The 21840-nt window shown below is 37.3% G+C and overlaps 1 protein-coding gene across 1 annotated transcript in view; it reads right to left on the bottom strand.

Moving 5' to 3' along the window:
* DNAH9 (dynein axonemal heavy chain 9) overlaps positions 1-21840 on the bottom strand; it is a 327356-nt gene that overhangs the window by 221900 nt on the left and 83616 nt on the right. The window contains exons 20-26 of the mRNA XM_023529851.1: positions 18199-19069; positions 15088-15218; positions 14620-14746; positions 10614-10766; positions 9030-9155; positions 6541-6780; positions 6032-6192 (exon numbers count right to left, since the gene is read on the bottom strand). Of these exons, the coding sequence (XP_023385619.1) occupies positions 6032-6192; positions 6541-6780; positions 9030-9155; positions 10614-10766; positions 14620-14746; positions 15088-15218; positions 18199-19069 (1809 nt within the window). The remainder of the gene's footprint in view (positions 1-6031; positions 6193-6540; positions 6781-9029; positions 9156-10613; positions 10767-14619; positions 14747-15087; positions 15219-18198; positions 19070-21840) is intronic.

The raw sequence follows: 21840 nt of genomic DNA, 5'->3' as shown, positions 1-21840 counted from the left end.
TAAGCTAAGTGTCTTTCAACTGGTGACTAGATAGACAAAATATGTCATGTTTGTGAAGAGGGATATTATTCAGAAATAAAAAGAAACTACTGACACATGCTCTATCATGGATGAACTACCAAAAGATTATGCTAAATTAAAGAAAGCCAGACACAAGAGACCACACGCTGTATGGTTCCACTTATAAGAAATGTCCAGGATAGGCAAATTTATAGAAACAGAAAATGGAGTAGTGGTTGTCTGGGGCTGGGGTGAGATGAAAATTAACTATAAATGTACATGAGGGATCTTAGTGAGAGGGATGAAAGTGTTGTAAAATGTATTTATGGTGATGGTTACATCACTAATTAAAATTACTAAAAATCATCGAAATTGTATACTTGGAATGGGTAAAATTTTTGATATGTAAAACAAACCTCAATAAAGTTATTTAATCTATCTATCTATCTATCTATCTATCTATCTATCTATCTATCTATCTATCTATTTATCATCTATCTATCTATAGATGTAGACCTAGCTATATAGATAGGGAACAATCTTAAATAGCAACCAAAATTTTTAGAAGACCTAGAGATAACAATAAAAAATACTCAAAACCTATAAAAAGATACTCAAACTTTTCTGAGAAACATAATTAAAGATATAAATAAGCAGAAATATATCATATTCAATAAAGATGGCTATTATTTCAAAATTAATTTTAAGGTATTAAGTCTCACCAATCAAAACTCTAATCATTTATATTTTGGAACTTGACAAAATGATTAAAGCTCATTTGAAAGAAGAAATAGAAGAGCTAAACAAAAAACAGATAATGAAGATACATGATAGACTTTTATTATAAAAATATTATAATTCATGATAAGCTGCAATCCTTAAATTGTATGGCATATAGATGGATTGACATACTGATGAAACAGAATAGATACTCTGAGGTAGTTTGATAGACTCAGAACTTTGAATGGGGCCCACTAGTTACTTAGAAATAAATGAAAAAAATTATACACTCTTTGAGATAGTTTCTGTGGGTTTTCCTTGCCCAGGATTCCACACTTTGGAAACTCATTCTTCTCTACATCATGTATTCTGATGGGGCTGTCAATCAAAATGTTTCCTACCTTCTCAGGGGTGGGAACAAGGCTTACACTAAGTAAAATACTCTATCTCATAATAAAATATAGGTTAATATTAAACTGATCTTGAAATGGGCAGGAACCTTCTAAGCATAAAAGTAATAAAATGGGCAATGACAGTAGCAATTCACAGGGAGGAAAATCTAACAGTCAATAAACACATAAAATCCTCAGGCCTGTGAGCTCTTAAGGACATCCAAATTCAAATGAGACACCAGTTTGACTTATAAAATTAATAACATTTTATATAATACTTAATGCTGGTGAGGATATTTTGAGATGAACACTCAAACTGCTAGTGAGAGTGAGAGCAAAATGTTTATAAATAAGAGAGCAAAATATTTTTAAAGAATAATTTGAAAATATATATCACCTAATTATCCTGTTTCTTGGAATCTCTCCTGGGGAAATAATGAGAAATACAGTAAAAATTTATATATAAGCAAGTTTATGGCAGCTTTATTTTTAATAGTAAAAGCTTAGATATAACTTAAATATCCCATATGTTACATAAATTATGGGATATGTATAAATATGTATAATAACTTTATTATTAGAGTGTTTTAGATTAATATGTTGGGAATAAGCACATGATGTAATGCTAGGTAAAAAAGCAATCTGTGACATTTTATACAGCACATGATTGTAATTTTATTTTTCAAAATATACATGTAGAAGGAAACAGACTAAATATTAACAATGGTTATTTCTGAGTGATTTTCATATTATTTGTTTACAGATTACTTAATTTTCCAATAAAAATATAGATAAAAACTTCTTTAAAAAGTGTATGACTTTTGCTTGTGTCATTGTTCAGCAAATCACATTCAAAGACTCTTGCGTCAATTATATCTCACCTACTTGCAGTAGTTCATGAGAAATTAAGAGGTACTTAAAACTGATAAGCAATTGATTAAAACATAACTTAGCACAGGGCTGAAAGGGGCATTTGTGTGAAGGTGAGGGAAGGGAGTAAAGGGGGAGATCATCCAAAGGTTAAGAAACAACTTATGAGAATTGCTTTTGTTCAGCCTGAAAAAGCATTTCCATTTAGTTCTTCAATTCAGCATTGTGCCAAAGTCCTGTGACAATGGCTGAGCCATTGTACCTACTTATATATTCAAGTCTCATCCAGGCAGTGGGAAATTCCAAAGAAATAGGCATAATTAGTTGGATGTGCTGTAATGAGAGTGTGCTTTTAATGAGTGTGCAAAGGTTGTACGGATCAATTGTCCATTCGATTAATTTCTCTGGCAGGAGAGAATTAAATGTACTTAAGCTACAAACCAGCAAAAGCTGAATGCTCTTTAAAATGTGATTTTCTATGTTAAGGACAGTTTTTTTTCTGGGCAAAACATTTCTTTAGATAATAATGGAAGTCAATGAGAAAATGGAATTTGCCATATAAATATTCACAACATACTAGTCAGAAAAGCATCTAATGTGCAAAACAAGGTCAAGGTCTATATAGTATTCACCATTATTTGTAGCCAACCTTCCTTTCAAACTCTTATTTGCATCATTTCATAGAAGAGGTGATAAATTCCTATTTTAGAAATAATTCCTTGTCAAAACTTTACCCTTTCTTTCTATAAGACATTCAGCATTAGTGTACTAGAACTTCTAAATTCAAAAGAGGTAATTATCTTCTTCAACTCCTTGGCAGCTGTGAAGCCCCAGGAAAAAGAAGAGTCTTGTACTTATTATCACTTTGAATGATAATGTCTGATATGTCAGTGGAAAGGAAGGAAATATTCTGAATGGTATGGAGAAGTGGGACACATATTGAAAGTCTCAGAAATTGCTTCACTGCATTCACTCAAGAAATATTTCTTGAATGCCTATTATGCGCCAGACATGGTGTTGGGTCCTGGGGGTAGAGCAGTGAGCAATGGATGCCAATGTTATCACAGAATATATACTCTAGCAGAAAAAACAGACATTAATCAAATTGCTCAAATATATAGTAACTTCATTATTTACTTCTAAGTGATATAAATTCCAAAACTATTAGCTCATATTCCAAGGTAGGCAGAAAAAAATCACTGCAAAAGAGATTTTTTTTTCCTGTTTAGAGTAAGTGTTTTGCTGAGAATCTCTATAAAGACAAAGACACATGAGAGGGTCCATCTGAATGAAGCTTGAGGTGGGAAACCTTTTCCTTTAACCCACAGTGAATAATTCCCTCCAAATGATTGAACCCAAGTAAAGGCCAATAAAACCCTTAAGATGCCAAGAGCCCGAGATCTGCTTGCTGCCTTCATTGTCCCAGCTATAGAATAATGTTTCTCCCTCTGAACAAACATTATCTGCCTTTTGTCCTAAGATGGGGGAGGGAAGAGGATCAGTCCTCAGCTAAGAGCAGAAGACAGATTAGAAGACAGAGCATCAAATAAGGAAATATTTCTCATATAACCTTATTCCTCTGTGTCCTTCTTCTTCAGAAGCAGAGGCATGGACGGAGTTCTGTGTAGATCCCTTCCCTGAGTCAACCTCCCCTTCTTGATTCTGTCTATTCTTATTTTTCAATATTCAAACACCATTCATTCATTTGGCAAATATCAGTTCAACATCTAGGTGCTGGTGACATAGCAAACAAGACAGATAAAGGTCCCTGATCACAAAGAGTTTAAGAAAATGCAGCCAATGAGCAAGCAAGGTATTTCAGAATATGGGAAATGTTAGGAGAAAGATAGGCAGAGATATACATCAGAGTTATTGCTGCGGGGAGCGGGGGTGGTGGGAGGATGTCTTTTAGAAAGAGTGGTCATGGAAGGTCTCTTCAGAACTGAGAGTAGAACCAAAGGGTAAAAAGCTGACAGTGGAACAGAGAACATGAAGAACATATCCAGGCAGAGGGAACTAAGTGTATAAAAGGCATTAAGTTGGAATGAACTTAAAAGGATTAAGGAAGAGAAAGGAGGTCAGTGTGGCTGGAGTGCTGGGAGTGAGGTATCAGGGCGGTTTGTAGGAATTACTAGGTCCCATGAGGAATTCAAATTTTAGTCTAAGCGACTGGAGATACTGATGCGACTCTCTCTAGGCTTCCACAAAAAAGTAAGGCGAAGTGGTTTGAATGAAACTCTGAGTAGAAGATCTTTCTAGAAGAGGCAGAGAAATGAATTTAAGAAATGAAAAGCATGGGTGTATATGAACCATGAGGTCTTACTTCATGGATGATGTTTGGATTTTCCACTACTCTGGATTTTCCTCATCCCTATTCATTCCATGAGTACAGTGATTACAATTCAACTAAACATATCAGAATTTAACCATAATACATGTGATAACACTTAAATTAAGCAGAGAGAAAATTAAGTCAAAGATGACACAGATTCTATTTGTGCATTTGGCCCTTCAAAACTTACGACAACCTTTTTATTACCTACAAGTGTGAATTGTATTTAAGGTGAATCAGTCATTCAAATATACAACTCTTTTTGGGGAAGAAGAGATTTAGTGTTTGATGGAATTATAAGAGAAGGGCACCAGCTCTTAGTTGAATTTACAGAAATTTTGGAAGAGTTAAAATATAATTTCTCACATGGGCCATAACCTTCTCCCCCTGTCTTTTCTCTCTTTTGCCCATGTTCTACTGTCAAATAAATCTTCATAAAATACAGTTTCTGTTGTTTTACTCCTCTGATGAAAATTTTTCAATAGTTTATCACTCCTTACCAGATAAAGAATATATTCTTCATACTTTATAGTCTGATTCGAAGCTATTTTTGCAGTCTTATGAACAACTACCTCCCCCAAGACAACTTCCTATTCCAGGAATTTTCCAGAGTTTTCCATTTTTCTTGACTGCCCACAAGAATGCTATTTCCAGAATGCACATTAGTAGTTCTTTAATTTGAGGGGATCATAGATCACTTTAATAATTGATAAATACTATAGAGCTCCTTAATAGAAAAAATGACATGTGCACAGATTTTTGTACAATTTCATGGATACCTTGACAGCCATTCTATAACCCTCTGAAATCCTACTAGAATCCTACACATCCTTCAAGGTTCACATCAGATACCAGCTCTTCCTTGAAGGTTACCAGTCCTCTTCTTCCCACAGTGAGTGGGGCCCTCTGTGCTCAGAGGGCTTACACTGTTAAGTTACTTGCTTGAAAATTTGTAGCATATGGCTTTGAGTCCTGTTTGATATTATGACAGAGGTGGGCATTGCATTTTTTCCTTGTGCTATTTAAATTTTTATCTACATATGTCTTATTTCCCTTACTAAAATTGGAATTTTAGATATTCCCAATCATTAGTTCAGTGTCTGGCATGAATTCATTTATAAATGAATTAATATGAATGGCAGTGAATATAGTTCCCTAAAAAATTGTAAGCTCCTTAACAATAGGAAGTACCTTGCTTTTATCTTTCTATTCCCAGAGTGAGAGGTACTGAATAAATGTCCCAATTGATTGATAAGAAAATAGTAATAGAGATCATTTACTGAACCCTTATACACCAAACTCCTTAAAAGCATTGCTATCTCTTATCATACAAAACTCATGTGAGGTGTGAGTTACTACATCCATTTCACAGATGAGGAAACCAAGAATTACATCAAGTTTTTCATGGTCAAATACCTGGTATATGTTAAAGCTGTTGTTAAAATGAAGATGTATATGACTGCCTAATGTTTCCTCAAAAAATCACATCTCATTGATTTGCTCTGGGTTTTTTTGTTGTTGTTTTTTGGTTTTTGTTTTTTTTCTGAGAAGTACTCTTCCCTATATCCTTTTATTTTACATATATTAAGTTAGGCCCTTCCCCTGCAGCTCTGTGGAAAAATAGCAAGTGACAGTGGCCTCGATCCTAGATGGCCATTGGATAGCTTGAGCCATATAGCAATAAGATTCTCTGTTAATGGCAGATGTTAGCACTCACCTGTCCGTCAAAGGCGTGATCACCAGGCGAGGTGTATTTCCCAGGTACTCATAGGAATATAGAAACTGGGCATCACAGATATTGGCAAAGCAGTGTTTGGCCTCATCATCCCAACGGTGCCGCAGCTGAGACAGCCAGAGGAAGGCCTGGGCATTGTCTACCTAAAGAGAAAGTGGCAGAGTAGGTAGGTAAAACACAGTATTCACAGGTAGCAGGTGGCCCTTTGGCCACAGGACACACAGGACTCTAGATGACTTGGATATTGTCTACCAGCCAAGGGGCAGCACACTGTACCTACCATAGCACAGAAAGCATGAGCTTCTCTGATTATACTGTTCTTTGGGGCATTTTTAAAGGCCAGAACAGCCATCATGCTCCTCTTCCAGCTCTCTGGCTAGTACAGAGTCCGGGGTCTCCATGTTTTGACCGTATGTGAGCTTCTTCCTAACCCCAATATTCATGGTGTAGCTGCTCACAAAGAGGGATACTCCTGAATATTTGGGACTCACCTTCTGAGCAATCATCTTGGCCACCACATCCCGGGCATGCACATCGATAGTGCATATGGTCATGATCTTCTGCCGGTCCCCTTTGGAGAGCTGGCCAATCAGCATGGTGATGAGGGTTTTGAGCTGGGCCACTTGCTTTTTGTAATAGTCCTTCATGGCATTCTCATAGCCTTCCTCTAGCCTGGCAAATGCAATGCCCACCTCCGTGGTCCACCAGATCTGAGTGCAGGTCAGGGCCACCTGTGGCAAAAGAGTTGCTTCGTTACTAGGACTATCTCCTAAGCCAGCCAACTCATCACACAGAAAGGGCTCAGACTGTAAGGAACATAAGCCCTTTCACTCCCTCTTCCATCATGGACTAAGTGAGCACCATACCTGGAAATCCTTGGCCATGTGAAGCGGTTACAACACAGTGGGGAAAGCACTTTCCGCTCTTGAAAAATGTATCGTTTGGTTGAGAACAACCTAAGACTTACTCTGGTCAATGTTAGTGGCTTTTAAAAACTGCTACACTGATTGTTCCTTTTTGCAGCATCTTTCCTGGACTTAGGAGGATAGCAATATGTTTATTGACCATCTCAACAACACTCAGTCTTTGCTGTGTTCTGGAAACTCTTGTGGTCTGAATATTCTAGTTTAGTGAGTCATTGCTGATCATTTGTGGCAATTTTTGCTTGTCTATAATACTTTCACTATGTTTTTTATTTCTTAAAACCTATACAACTTTGAAAGACCTACTCTTGAAGTTCAAGGTGGATTATACCGAAATCCAATGTAGTAATATGATTTGCATTTTTCAGAGATTCAAAATAAATCAAATAAGAGAAACAACAAAAAATGCACAATTTTGATTATTCATGTTGGAGAATTTAGAAACACACTGATGATCTGTAGAGTCATTCGGTTTGGGGGATACTGCTCTAGATGGTATTTGTCACAATAGTAGGAGGTGGCAAATTTTCTTGTCTCAAATTCTGGTTCAGGTAAATAAGGGATCCTGCTGGGAATTATTTCTTTTGTAAAAGAGAGAATTTTATTTTCGTAAAAAGTATCATTCTTTAATTTATCTGTTTTTGACTTTGGATTTAGACATATTAGATTTTTGTTAAAGAAGTTCCTCCTGCATTGTTTGGATGGTTTGAATGTGATGTGCCAACTGTACTGTTAAAAAAATACCTTTTTCTGCTGCAGTACTAACATTTCTCTTTTCTTCTCACTGTCTGTCTACACTTGCTGTCAACACCTTATTCTCATTTCTCAATCCCATGCAGTGTAGCCTCTTCTCTATTACTCCACTGAAATGGTCTTATCAAGTTCACAGACATTCCTTAGTCTCTTTATTTTGCTTGATCTCTTAGAAGTATGTGGTATATCCACATCTCACTGCTATCAACAGTTTCTTTTTTTGTTTTCCATTATTACTATTTCCTGGTTTTCCTTCTATCTAAAAAGGTATTATTTCTCATTCTGATAAATTCTGGAGAGGAAAATTGAAGTCAGTTCTTATAGGCATCCTACTTGCCTACTCAGCCTCTGTATGATGCTCAAGAGTTTGTTCCATACCCTCATCTAAATCTACTTATCTTCCAAGAGCAATCTTATTTACTCCTATGAATGCAATTACCACCAAATATCTGCAACCCCCCAAAATACCAACACTAGTACTATGCTACCAACAATGGAGGAGTGGTATATTGCAGCCAGAGACATTTAAAAAATTCTCATTAGTTCTCCCCTCTCTCTTATTACCCTTCTGATAACCCTCTTAAAGATTTAGACGTGATTTAGAATCATGTCAGACTCCCTAAAGTGGTCTATAAGAACTGACTTCAATTTTCCTCTCCAGAATTTATCTGTTGCCTCTTGCTCCTTTTTCCCCTTACTCTTGCTTTAACCACATTCAGCTCCTCTCAGTTCTTCAGACACATTATGCTCACCCATGCTCTTCCTCGTGCTTGGTTGCTCTTTCCCTTCATCTTTAACTTGTTAAGTCCTTTTTCAAATCTCAGCTTAATTATCATATCTTCAGGAGACTAGTCCCTAGACCCTACTACTGAGCTATATGATCCCAGAGTAGTACCCTGGGCCTCTTTTATTATCATATCAGATCCTATTCATAAGTGGCTGAATTTCACACCAGTCTGTATACTTTAGCAAGGCAGGTTTATTGTTTTGTTCCCAGCTGGTGTGTCCTGTACTCAGCAAAGAGCTTGGCATAGAGTAGGCTGAGTCGACAAGTTGAACTGTTTACATTTTCTTCCTACTGAAGCCAAAGAGGGTAAAAATGGACAATTCCTTCTTTCTCCAAGATTATGGTTAAATTAGGTGATGGCTGACAATTCTCTTGCTCCCTCTTGCTGACCCCTGACAGATCAGTGAAGAAAATCGAGAGTTTAATGTCTGATAGTCCCTGAGGCCTGAAGGAGGTCACCGAGGGAGAGAGCCTAGAGGAGGATGGGGGCCCACAAAAATCTTGGTTAGGGGAATACCTGAGCTGGATAGTCAAAAAGCCACTGTTCCCTTGGCTTTTCTTCATAGGCAGTTACACCTTCTGTCATCTCATGCCTCACAGTGGCCTTCATATGAGCAAGCACATGGTTCAACCATATCTCTACCTGAAAGAAGAACCCTACATTAGACACCGAGTTCCTAAGATGTGATCAGTAATACGTTTTCTTCCACTCAGCCTGAGGGTGTGAAGAAAATGGAGCCCAGGCATGATGTACAACTTCGAATGGCTGCCAGAGGCACAGGAGATATTTTGTTTGTGTAACTCAGGACAGTGATATGTGAGAACCAGGTTCACTTAACAATAGGTGATGTGTTCCTTTGGAACATGCAGGACAGTAGCAGATTAAGATGTTTGGGGATAGGGATGGGTACTGCCATCTAGAGTTCATACAAGGAAATCCTTATCTGGGTTGAGTTAGGTGTAAATAAGTCAGTGGATTTTCATGACCTTCTCCATACTGAGTATGGAGATGTAAGCCAGGATTATACTTTTTAACTAAATGCTTTCTGGATCTACAAAAAAGAACATTCTGAATCAAACCCTAGGGTCCCTATCATAAAACTGAGAATATCTGATTATTTCTGATACTAGAATTGCTTTCCAAGATACATGTGGATGAAGGTGGAACTCTATAAAACAGTGGTTTCAACCTTTTGCCACCAGGTACTGGTGCTCCAATGAGAATCTAATGCCTGATGATCTGAGGTGGAGCAGAGGTGGTGATGCTAGCGCTGAAGAGTGGCTGCAAATACAGACAAAGCTTCGCTCGCCCGCCGCTCACCTCCTGCTGTGCAGCCTAGTTCCTAACAGGCCATGGACTGGTACCAGTCTGCGGGCCGGGGGTTGGAGACCCCTGTTATAAAAGATATTTTCTCCAAGTGTTACTTCAGACTGGATTAGAACCCCCAGGGATAATGTTTTGTTGGATCATCTAAGATAATAAAGTACTTATACCTTACTGGTAATGGTGAAGGATGGGAAGGAGTTTAAAGGAGAGAATCGTTGCATGTTTCTTGAATTGTACACTGGATATTTGGCGGTAGTAGTTCTAGGAACCTGGTGGTAGTTGGCTCTCCAAGGGGTAGTAGGACTGTGGGAGAAAGTAACTCTGAGGTGTATTTGTAAAGAGAAGTGACATCTCAGGAAAACGATTAACCTTAAAGGGTATTTTCTCACAGGGAAAATGTCAATATTCCTGATTACCCCGTGGGATGCTCCAGGGGTTATCATGTTAAAGTCTCTTCGTGCTGCTAATCATTTAAAAAATCCTTTTCTCATTGACTCAGGGAGTTGTTTATGTGCATTTTATTCCTCTCTGCACAGGTCTTTTGTTAATGAAGATACATAAATATTGACACATGACCTTCCCAGAAAGAGGAAAACAAGCACTATAAGCTGTGCCAATGTCAGTTCAGGTCAAGGGAAGCTGGCAGTCTCAGGGCACAGACAACAGTTCTGGCCCAAGGTCAAAAACACCATCCTGAAGGTTGATGCTGACTATACTTAGATGTATATATTTGAGAGAGAAAGGCATAAAGAGGAGAAAGGACTTCTACATTACCTGCCCACTACAGTCACAGGGCTCACTGAAGGCCACATACTCTTCTTCCTTGCTGTACATGCCAAGACTTATCTTGGTTGGTTTCTCACTGGCATCCAGCTGGAACTGCATCTTGGCCATATTATCAAAAAGTTTGGAAAGGTGGCGTTGAACCTATGAGGGAAACATGCCAAAGGGTTGGAGAATGTTTTCAGGAAGTTACTTATTAGTATTATTTAAAGGTCTACCATGTGACAACTATTAGTGTGTTGGGTACGAAAATTTAGATGGAAGCTTGTGGGAATGATGGTGATTTGAGCATGGGAACCAACAGAATTAAGTAGAAGTGGCCAAAGGAATGTAATACTCGTGGGAATTATGCATTGGCTATAAACTAATGAAGCCACCAAAGTTTAATTAATTTCTGCTCGATCTACTATGGATGGGAACAGATTGGAGAAAAAAAATAATGGTTAATTCATAAACCCTCTTCCTAAGAAACTACTACTATGCAGCAGAAGAGAGGCCCAACGGTAATCTGTAGAAGAACACTAACACGCCTGAATCTGGAGGGTCAAGCAAAGTGGTGACAGTGGCCTGTGGAAGAAGTTACCCAGTTGTTGGATGTGCTTTGGTGCAGCAGACTAACATCTGAAGGATCCAAATCAAGGACAGGCATGCTCACCCAAAGCAGAAAGCCTAGTTGTGCCAGGCTTTTCCCCAGCATGTTGTCTTATGATACAGAAACCATTCACAGGGATGCCTTGGGCAGAATCTCTAGAAAGGATGCTGAACAGAGCCACACTGTGGTCCTGAGGTGAAGGAAACGGCAGGCTGAAGAAGAAACAATAAACAGAAAACTGCCCTCTGCTAAAGGTTTTTGAAATATAAGGTCCTTTGGGCTGCTAGTACTCTGAGTGTAGTCTTAAATTTACAAACACCTTTTTATCTTATGAGATCAGATGAAAAATTTTGAGTATTTAGGTAAATTGTGAAAGTTTTCAAGATCTCACTTACGGTGACTTGGGAGAAATATCTTGATGAGATGGACTTTTTATATTATTATTATTCAAGAACAAACAATAGATTAAATAAGGAGTATGGGACCTATGAAATTATCCTGTAATTTAAAAGATGAAGAAACCAGGATTCAATATATATAAAAATGTATATAATATATATGTTTATTATATATTATATACAATATATATTTATAAATATAAAGCTTTAATGAAGGAAAGAGCATTATGAAAAAACATAACCTTAAATTGTTTTCAATTAATGAAAGAAACATGAACTCTATAAAATATGAGGTGAAGGTGAATTGGTAGAGGTAGAAAAATAAGATAAGAAAATCAACAAATGACTGCACAGTTTGTAAAACTACTAGCAATATTGAAGGACTGATTAACACAAGCAAATTAAATAGATTGGGTAAAATTGAGAAACTATTGCAGAATGCCAAGGAAGAGGACTAAGAGATAACAGTAAGTATGACTATATGAAGGTAATAGTTACATATATATATATATATATATATGTGTGTGTATATATATATATATATATATATATATATATATATATAATGAAGAAATTAGAATCTCGACTTATAGAAATATGATAAACCTGAAGGAAAATTTATCCAGATTGATGAAATAGAAATTTTAAAAGCTTACTGAAAGAAACCTTTTTCAAGATAATAGAACTCTTGGTTTTCAGATAAAATCTCTCATGTGTTGGAAAAATTAATAAAACAAGTGAACATACACAAACCTTCTAAAATTAAAATTTAATTTATATTTTGATGATCCAGAGAGAAAAAAATTAAGCTACCTAAAAAGGTTAAAAAAATCAGGCAGGCAGGTCTCAGATGACTTCTCTGTAGCAAGACAGCAGAGCTATGCTTACAGGAATTTTAAGAGAAATTGCTATGACCCATGAATTCCAAACCCAACCATTCAATCACTCTTGTATGGAAACTAAAGAGGCACAGATATAGAAGAAATTGAGGATTATTCTATCATGCTTCATCTCTGGGGACCGGGGTATCGGGAACCACTTAAAGATTTACTCAAACCATGTGAAATATAAATAAAAATGAATATTTAAGATTGAGTATATCATGCATAAAAGGTATAAAGGTCTGGCAATGATCTTTGACCTCTCCTATACATAGAATTAATGAACATATAGTTACAAAATGCTAATGTGATAAATATTTCAATTCCACTGTGCCTGGGCTACTTTGAAAATACTACAATCTACAGTGAAAAAAAAAAAGGAGGAATTAAACTATTAGGGCTAATCTTTCTTTAGTACTTGCTTCTTATCAACAATCAAAAAACATAATTTCACTAATTTAGGAAGTTAATGACAAAGATAGAAAACTCATGCATGCGTACCATCTTTTGGCTCAGTTAGAGAAATTCTCATTCATTGCTGGTGATGATGCAAAAGGATACAACTATAAAGGAAAATATGGCAAATCTATAAAGGAAAATATGGCAAATCTAACAAGACCATATGTCGTTTACCCTTTGACCCAGAAATCTTACTTCTAGGAATTTACATGGAATATAAACCTCCAATAATACAAGACCCAAAGTTATGCTGTATTATTTGCAATTGCAAAATATTATAAACAGCCTATGGCCAAACTATAGTGTATTAGTCCATGGAGTATGATGCAGATATAAAAAAATATGAGGGAAATATCTTTGAATTGATATGGAGTGATTTCCAGGATATAAAACTAATTTAAAAAAGAAAAGCATGCTGCCTTTTGTGTAAGAAAAGGGAAATAGGACTATGTACACGTACAAATATGAATGTATATCTGCTTATTTTTGCAAATATGAGTATAGGAAAGGTAAACCAAAAACTGATGGAATTGGTGACCTACAGGGGTGTGAAAGGGAGTTGGTGATGACATGGAAAAAATAGGGAAAGTTTTGCATAGTTTGACCTTTAGAATTCTACATATTCAAACAATCAAATAAACAAAGATAGGAAAACCCTTAAAACTAAAATCAAAGAGAACCCAATTATACTTCAGATGAATGACAAAATTACACTGAAGGAGAAAGACAACTCATCCAAGTAACTTCTGAAAATGGTATTTTGACTGTATATCCTCAGTCTAAACTATACTAAAAGAACTACAAACAAATCTTGAATTCTTCTTAGGATAAAAAGGGAGGAAAGATAATAGAGCATATAGTAGAGACATCATCCCTTTCTCCTATCAATCATTTTGAGACTCAGACTCTGTGATCTATAGCAGTGGTTCTCAAAGTGTGGTCCCCAGATCAGCAGCATCACTTGGAAAATCCTTAGTAAGGCAAATTCATACTTACTGAATGAGACACTCTGGGGCAGGGCCTAGGAATCTGTATTTCAACAAGACTTCCAGGTGATTCTGACACACTAAGTTTGAGGACCACTGACTATAGCTCCAAATATCAACAGTGCTTCAATTAGTTACTTTAACATTAAAATCTTGTAACACAATAGGCTTCTTCTATTTTAGATGAGGAAAGTTTGTTTCAAAGAACTAATATGCCCAAATTATAGAGCTAATAAGTGGCTCGAACAAGGTCACAGAACCTCCAAATTTGGGCTTCTCATGTACACACCCTTTCAACAAAACCACCCGATTATCCAGTTAACACAACTTCCATCTTAACTCCCCTCAGAAGTTTTAGCTATAACTTTTGATGATTATTTACTGGATCTTTTTTCAGAATCAGATCAAAGGCATTCCATTGAAAGTCCCTCCCAACTTTGTCATCTTCAAAACTTCTGCAATTCTACTTTACGGAGTCAGAGCCACTGATGGGTTGGAGGGCATCATGAGAAGTAGTAATGGGAATAAAGAAGCTCTGAGGTTAGGGATGATGCTGGTGGCAACATAGGACTGAAATATGCACACTGCTGGAGAGAGGAGGCATAATAGGAAATCCGAAACTCTCTTGCTGAGAGCTCTTCAGTCCTTCTGGATGTTTCCACAAGAATTCCCTCAGCTTACCTGTTGTGGAGCTGTGCCGTTGGAAAGAATATCTAACAGATCAGGAGAGGAGAGAAAGTAAAACCTGGGAAAGGCAAGCCTTTTGGTATCCAGGTACTCCGTCAGGGCCTTCTCACACAGGTACAATCTGAGGGCACAGACACAGAACTTCCTAAGTTTGCCTAGACTCATAGGTATATAGATATTACCTAAATGCAAAAAATATAAAATACACTGAAAATATGCAGAAATCAGAGCAAGAAATGCTTAGGAGTATTTGTAAACATACATACATTTCCATCAGAATAAACACCTCTATTGATATCACATAGTACCCAAAATACAAGCAAATCAAGGCACACAGACAGACACATACATACTCACTCATTTCCTTAGGCAGTTAAAAATAAAGTAAGGATCTCAGAGACAGAAAGGGAAAAGGAGATATTGCCTCCTTCCTTACAAAGGGGCCAGAAAGCAGATTATCACCTTCTCTGAATATCTTCTAGTTTTTCATAAAGACCTGATTTGTTGGTGGCTTCTACTACATTTGGAGTTTTCTGGGCATCAAGAGCTAGCTCTTTAAAGTCAATGTCAATGCCTTCAAATCTTTCTGAATCCTGCAAATAAAAATGTGGAAAAAGTTAATTACCACTCCCTTCAATTCCAAGAGGCTCTCCTTATATAGCAAGTTATAACAGAAACCTGTTCTCAGGTTGTCCTAGGAATCAAAGGAAACGCCTTTAGCTTAAAATGATAGTTCTCGAACAGTTTGGTTTTAAAACCCTTTCAAGAAAATTATTGGAGTATAAAGAGCCAAAGCTGTATGTAGGTAATATTAAATCTATCAATATATCTTCTATATTAGAAGTTACACAAATTTCAAAGTTAAGAAATTTAAAATTTGTTAAATTATTTTAAAAGTAACAATATTAAACTCATTAGTTAACACAATAACATATGTTTATCTAAAATAATTATATTTCCCAAAACAAAATAACTCGGAGAAAAAAGTGACATTCACATATACTTTTTTTTTTTTTTTTTGCAAATCTTTTTCATGCCTGGCTTAGAAGATGTCCAAATTCTCTTCTCTGTTTCTTCAGTCAGTCTGTTGTGATATTACATGTTATGAAGCCTCAGGAAAACCCACTGTATCCTCTTTAAAGAATGAGCATTAAAAAGGCAACATGTTAGCATTTTTATTAAGATAGGTTTGACCTTGAGGATCCTGAAAGGGTCTTAGGGATCCCTCAGAGGACCACACTTTGAGAGCTGTTGACGTAAAACACATAATTCCTAAGTCGGGTAGTGGATTCAATGTTCTTTCTGGGTCCATCCACAAGTTTATACTATAATCAAAGTAAGTTTTTCCTCAGCAAATGTGATGTCAGAGTTAATTATTATTTCCCCAAACACATACACCCTTACAGTGTTGAAATTACTGAGATAAGAATATATGCAAAGAGCACTTTAGCCTAATATCTGGCACCTGTTGTGGTATTATTGTTACATAAAAAATATCATAATCATATGTGCTGTGTGAGCTATTTTAATTAACTTTCTGAAGTGGGTATCAGTATTAATTCTAATTTACATATGAGGAAACCAAGGCCGAGAGAAGTTAAGTAACTTGCCTAAGGTCCCACAGCTGCAAGTGTAAGACTTGGGACTCAGGCCCGCCCCAGTCTGCTGCAGACCTCTCTAACACACACATCTCTTCTAAGAAGGTTTAAAAACAGTGGCCAGGACATGGAAACAACCGAAGTGTCCTACGATAGATGATTGGATAAAGAAGCTGTGGTACATATATATAATGGAATATGAATCAACCATAAGAAGAGATGAAATACTGCCATTTGTGACAACATGGATGGACCTCGAGATAATCATGCTAAATGAAATAAGCCAGACAGAAAAAGCTGAAAATCACATGATATAACTTATATGTGGGATATAAACCTAGAAGCAACAAATGAACAGGACAAACAAACAGAGACTCACAGATATGAACTATAGACTAGTGGTTACCAGAGGATAGGGGATAGTGGTTACCAGAGGAGGAGGGAGTTAGATGGGGAAAAGGAGGTCAAATATGGTGGGGTAGGGGGAAGGTGAAGTGGATAAAGGGTATCAAATATATGATAGCTAAAGGAAATTGGACTTCGGGTGGTAAACACACAATAGAATATATAGATGTCAAATTATAATGTACACCTGAAAATTATATAATTGTATTAACCAATGTTACCCCAATAAACTTAATTTTAAAAAAATCAAGAGGGTAGGTGAAAGTAAATTATTATTCTTCAGGGAGATATTTTGCTCCAATTAAAGATGACGAAGTATCAAAGTTATAGAATTATCGAAAATATCTAGCATAATGTTTAAATAAAAAGAGTTGAATATAAAATTCTAATTAAACCAAGAACTATTATGTAAAAATATGCATATACACGAATAAAAGTTGGGAAGCATTCATAATAAATGAAAATAGTTACTAGTCAAAATGTAAGATTATGACTAATTTTGTCATGTTTTTAAATTATCTCTATTATTGTATTGCTAATACAAAGAAAATAAATGTAGATTTACATATTTAAATACGAATGTGTTGAGAAGTTAATGATAGTAATTCTTTATTATGTTTAATTGAAAGTTCTCAAATGCTTCCTTTAAAGTATCTACAAAAGCTTCTACCTGTGTCCTCCTTCTAATTAAACCTGATCTTTTTCAATCACTAGCATTGGAGATAAATAAAATCTATCTTGTTCAATTGGCTTAATTACAATAGTTATAACAAAACTGTTTTCTGTTATTTTCATTCCAAATGTACAACTTTTAATCCGTATTATTACATTAAATATGCTTTTGTGAGATGACCTGAAAAAATATAATGTTTTAATGGACTGTGCTTTAATTTTTAAGCAAGGCCTAGACATGTGAAATTTTGGAATCGAACTGATTTGTAAGCAAAGAACTTGCTGTGCTGAAGAGATAAAGTCTGCAAAAATTTTTGTTTTTAAATGAATTAGTCCATTGAGAGGAGGGTAAGTTAATGGCACATTAATTAGGATAAGAAGCAATCAACCACAGGGAAGTAGTAATGAGAACACATATTTTAGAGAAATTCATGTTCACTATTTAGCTGAAGACTGGTATTTAGTATCTGGCACAGGCCAGGGTTTTACAGAATGGCTCACTGCTGAGAAGGAACCTAAACTTGCCTGGAAAGAATGCTCTCTTTTAGTCTACACCTGCACTGTAATTATCTGCAGAGCAGCACATGAGTAGCTCATCCCAAACTACAGTAGTAATATTTTTTATCTCATTTCTTGTATATACTTTTTGTTAAAAAACAAAAAACAAACAAAAAGGTACTCCTTTCCCACCTATCTACAAACAAACTGGTATGCATTTCACTTTCTCTCTTTTCCTCTGCCTGACATGTAATGGCTTGTAAAGTAATGATTGTTGGAGATGCCTTTGTGTGAAGCCACAGCAGGCTTGCAGAAAAGGAAAGGTCTAGAGGATACAGGAATAGAGTACTCTTCCCTTGACTCAGGTAAGGGAATAGAGCAGGATTTCCTTAACAGGTACCTGGGGCAGCTGAGCCCGGATATCTTCAGAGCCAATGAATATACTTTCCAGATGAGACCATGTCTGCTGCACATCAAACCAGACAGAGATGACAGCATCAGCTGTGGACAGCTTCTTCTGCCAGCCTGACACTTCCTCTAGGAAAAAAGCTATGTACTTGGACATCATCAGGTTCTGAAGCTGGACTTGGTTATCCTCCAGAACCTCAATGAGGTCCTCATCCAAATGCAGCAGGGGGATGTTTGTCCGTGGGTGGGGCTCATATTGGAATTCCATGCTGGCCCAGGTGGTCTGAAGCTCTTTTAAGGTCTTCTCCATCCCCATCTCCTTCACAGCTTTGTCCACAATGCCTCGGACCTCATCCTCAAAGTGGTGCAGCTGGAGCTGCAGGAGATGTGCTAAGGTGGTGCTCTCATCCATGGTGAAGCTTACACCTGTGGCCTGCATCAGCTGCCTCCAGTGTCGGTCCCGAATGGCTGAATTCTGCAGCTCAGCTACTGCCCTCAAGGAGGTCAGGGTGTTCAACACAGTGCTTTCCAGGCCTATGAATGCATCCCAGGCTCTGACTTCTTTGTCAAGGTTCCGGATGTGCCTGATAAACCGTTTGCACTCCAAGTCCATGGCCTCCACATCGATGTTCTTCCACGTGGTGGTTTCCCAGGCATAGATACTGAAGATCACCATGCTAATTGTGTCCCAGAGCTCCTTCAGCTGACAGACCTCCTTCCTGCACTGCTTCAGCTGCTTGTAGTCAGGAACGTTGACCTCAAACAAGGTTGCAGAATCAGAAATGGAGGCCATGGTGGATTCCATCTGTTGGATCTCAATGTGCTTTGCATCCAGCATTTGATGAGGGTCAGTGCTATTAAACCTACAAAACACAATGTGTTCTCTTTGTAAGTATAGCACACAAGCACCCATTACCTATCACCAAAGTAATACCAGCTCAAATCTTTAAATGCTAAGTATTTTAGCAAAGAGCAGTGACTTTCACCAAAGCCTGGGAAAAAAAGACATTCAGGGTAGGTTGGAATGGAGTGAGCATAACCAGCTGGAGGAAAAACAATTCAAAAGGAACATCATGCTTGGATTCTTTCTTTACATCCAAAGAGTTAAAAATACTCCTCTCATCTTCCGCTTTCCCCCAATTCCTTCATCCAGGTATAGAGGGGAACATGTATTTATTCAAGCCCATTTTAGACTCTCTTTCCACTTGTTGGCTTCCATACCAGTTGACACGAAAGAGTACTGTCTTGTTACCGTAGATACTGTAGAGTCAAAGCTCCTGCCAGGAGATACTAGTGATAGTTAGTCTTTAAGTGAGAGAACTGGCATTTAGAAATTCAACCCTGACTCAACCTGGCATTGCTCTCTCTAGGGCAGTGGCTCTCGATCTGGCTCCATGTTAGAATCTCCTGGATCCTTTAAATGATAATGCTAAGGCTGCTTCCTAGTCCAATTAAATCAGATTCTTTGGGGATGAGACCCAGGCTATGGCATTTTTCAAATTCTCTAGGTGGTTTCAATGTGTCAGGTTGGTGTTCTTATCTATGATGAAGCTCACATTGATGGCCTGCATCACCTTCGGGCAACAGTACCTCTGAGCTTGACAACCACTTGAAGACTAAGCACAAAGCCCTCATGAGGGCCCCATACAGTCACTGTTGCTTTCTTTCACTATGTGCCTCAAGGCAGGCCCTTCATCTTCTTAAGTTTCTCTGCCAAGCTATCCTTGATTCTTCACCCTCTTCTTGTCTGCTCCTTCTACATCCTGCATCAGCCTCTGGTTCTGTATTTGACTCCTATAAGCACTATACCTAGCTTTATAGTTTTAGTTCATGTTTCCTCATCCTCTTCTCTCTGGTGCTTATGGCATGCATCCATTGCTCCTGATGCTCACTAGTCTTAGCTTACTTTATGCTATTACCCCTCCAGACTTGCATTCCTGATAATGCCTCTCTTCCAACATAAGAACTCTGCATGCAAAGGACTCTATGTGGGCAGATAACATCTCTTTGGTCAGGAGCACCCTGAATTCACATGTTCAGGGAGCCTCTCATCTTTCTCCCCTAACCTCCCTTTACCCTTTCTCTCCAACCTCATTACTCATCTCAGTCTTCCTTGTTTCTATGTGCTTAGAGGGCTAGAATTTGAGTATACCATGACTTAAGAGTGAACATTGTGGTCCTCTAAAATAAAAACAAGGCAACATCAAGGGGAAAGTTGAGAGGAAATGAGTGACTAGAGAATTGGCCATTTCCTCTAATCTCGTGTGTAAGTGTGTGTCGTGTCTGTGTGTCTGTGTGTCTGTATATGTGCACATATTGGCTGGTGGTTTGTGAAAAAGAGGGGGAAAGGAAGAGAATGACATACAAACTCTTTTTCTTGAAAAGTCTCTTCTCTTGGTTGTCTTTGGAGAGATCTGACATGACCAATGAAAAGTAATCCTAATTAAAGTCATTTACCTGAACTGCCCACCACTTAAGCCTAATTACCATGCAACACAATAGCAGTTATGCATACCATTAAATTAGTGTCAGATTAACTTTGATGCTTGCTATGTTTGATTCCTACTTGTTCAGTCTAAGTAGTTTTTGGCCCATGAGCTATGATTGTGGATTTATATTGTATGAGAATGAGACTGAACATCATCGCACATCTTAACTCTTCTCCAGTTCCCAAGTGTTTCCAAAAAACCACAAGGTTGGAGTTCTCAGAGTTGAAGAGGGCCTTCTGTTCATGTAGGCAAGGAACTTTCTCTCCATAAAGGCAGTATAAAAAGGCCTAGAGGAAAGAAAGGTAATGTCCTATGGCATGTGGTCCAGCAGGAAAGATTGCCATGCATGAATGGTCCTTCTGCTTGTTCTTCATTTCCAAAGACTAATTATTTTTTTTCTTGACTAGAGTGAACTTGAAAAATGAACTTACCCTCTTGGAATTAGTACAAGCTCTATCAGACAAATTCTAAGAGCCCACATTTTGTTTAATTTATTAATGGAGTATAACTCGGGAATAACTTATTAGGTAAGTTAAGAGTTATTAGAGTGTTTGGGGTATACACAGAAGATAAATGGTCTTTCCAACCATTCTTTCCTCAGTACATACGACTATCCTTAAATCAATATTGGTTCCTCAAATATTTATAAGAGGTGATCATTTGTCATACCTATTCCAAACTTTATCTACCCCGTGGCATAATTTTTGTTTATCATTTAAATTTATGGATAATCATTTCTTGTAGCTGAGAACACATAAAAGTTAATTTGACATAGGTAGTGAAAGGAACCTCTAGACGTGAGGGCAGGTAACCTTCTTCCCATTTCAAAACTCCAGTGTAAATTGTCAGGATTTTCATAGACATGATTAATGTGTCTAATAAACTTGAAGCAGTTCTTCATACCCTGAGGGAGCAATACAGTATAAGAACAAGAAAGTAATAGGAGGGAAAAGGGTGTAGTAAGTCTTTGAAAGGGAAATAATAATGCAAGAGTATTTTAATCTAAAAGAGAAATGCCTGAAAAGTCTGACCGAATAAAACTAGAATTAAGAGAAATGGAAATATGGTGCTCATGTGTGTGATCTTAGGAAAATGATTGATTCAGGCCTGACCTAGACATAAGCATAGAGGGAGGGAAAGAGGGA

This window comes from Pteropus vampyrus, unplaced genomic scaffold (genome assembly GCF_000151845.1).
Source record: "Pteropus vampyrus isolate Shadow unplaced genomic scaffold, Pvam_2.0 Scaffold44, whole genome shotgun sequence".
In the NCBI taxonomy this organism is placed as follows: Eukaryota; Metazoa; Chordata; class Mammalia; order Chiroptera; family Pteropodidae; genus Pteropus; species Pteropus vampyrus.
This window is presented reverse-complemented; position numbering and strand designations above follow the sequence as displayed.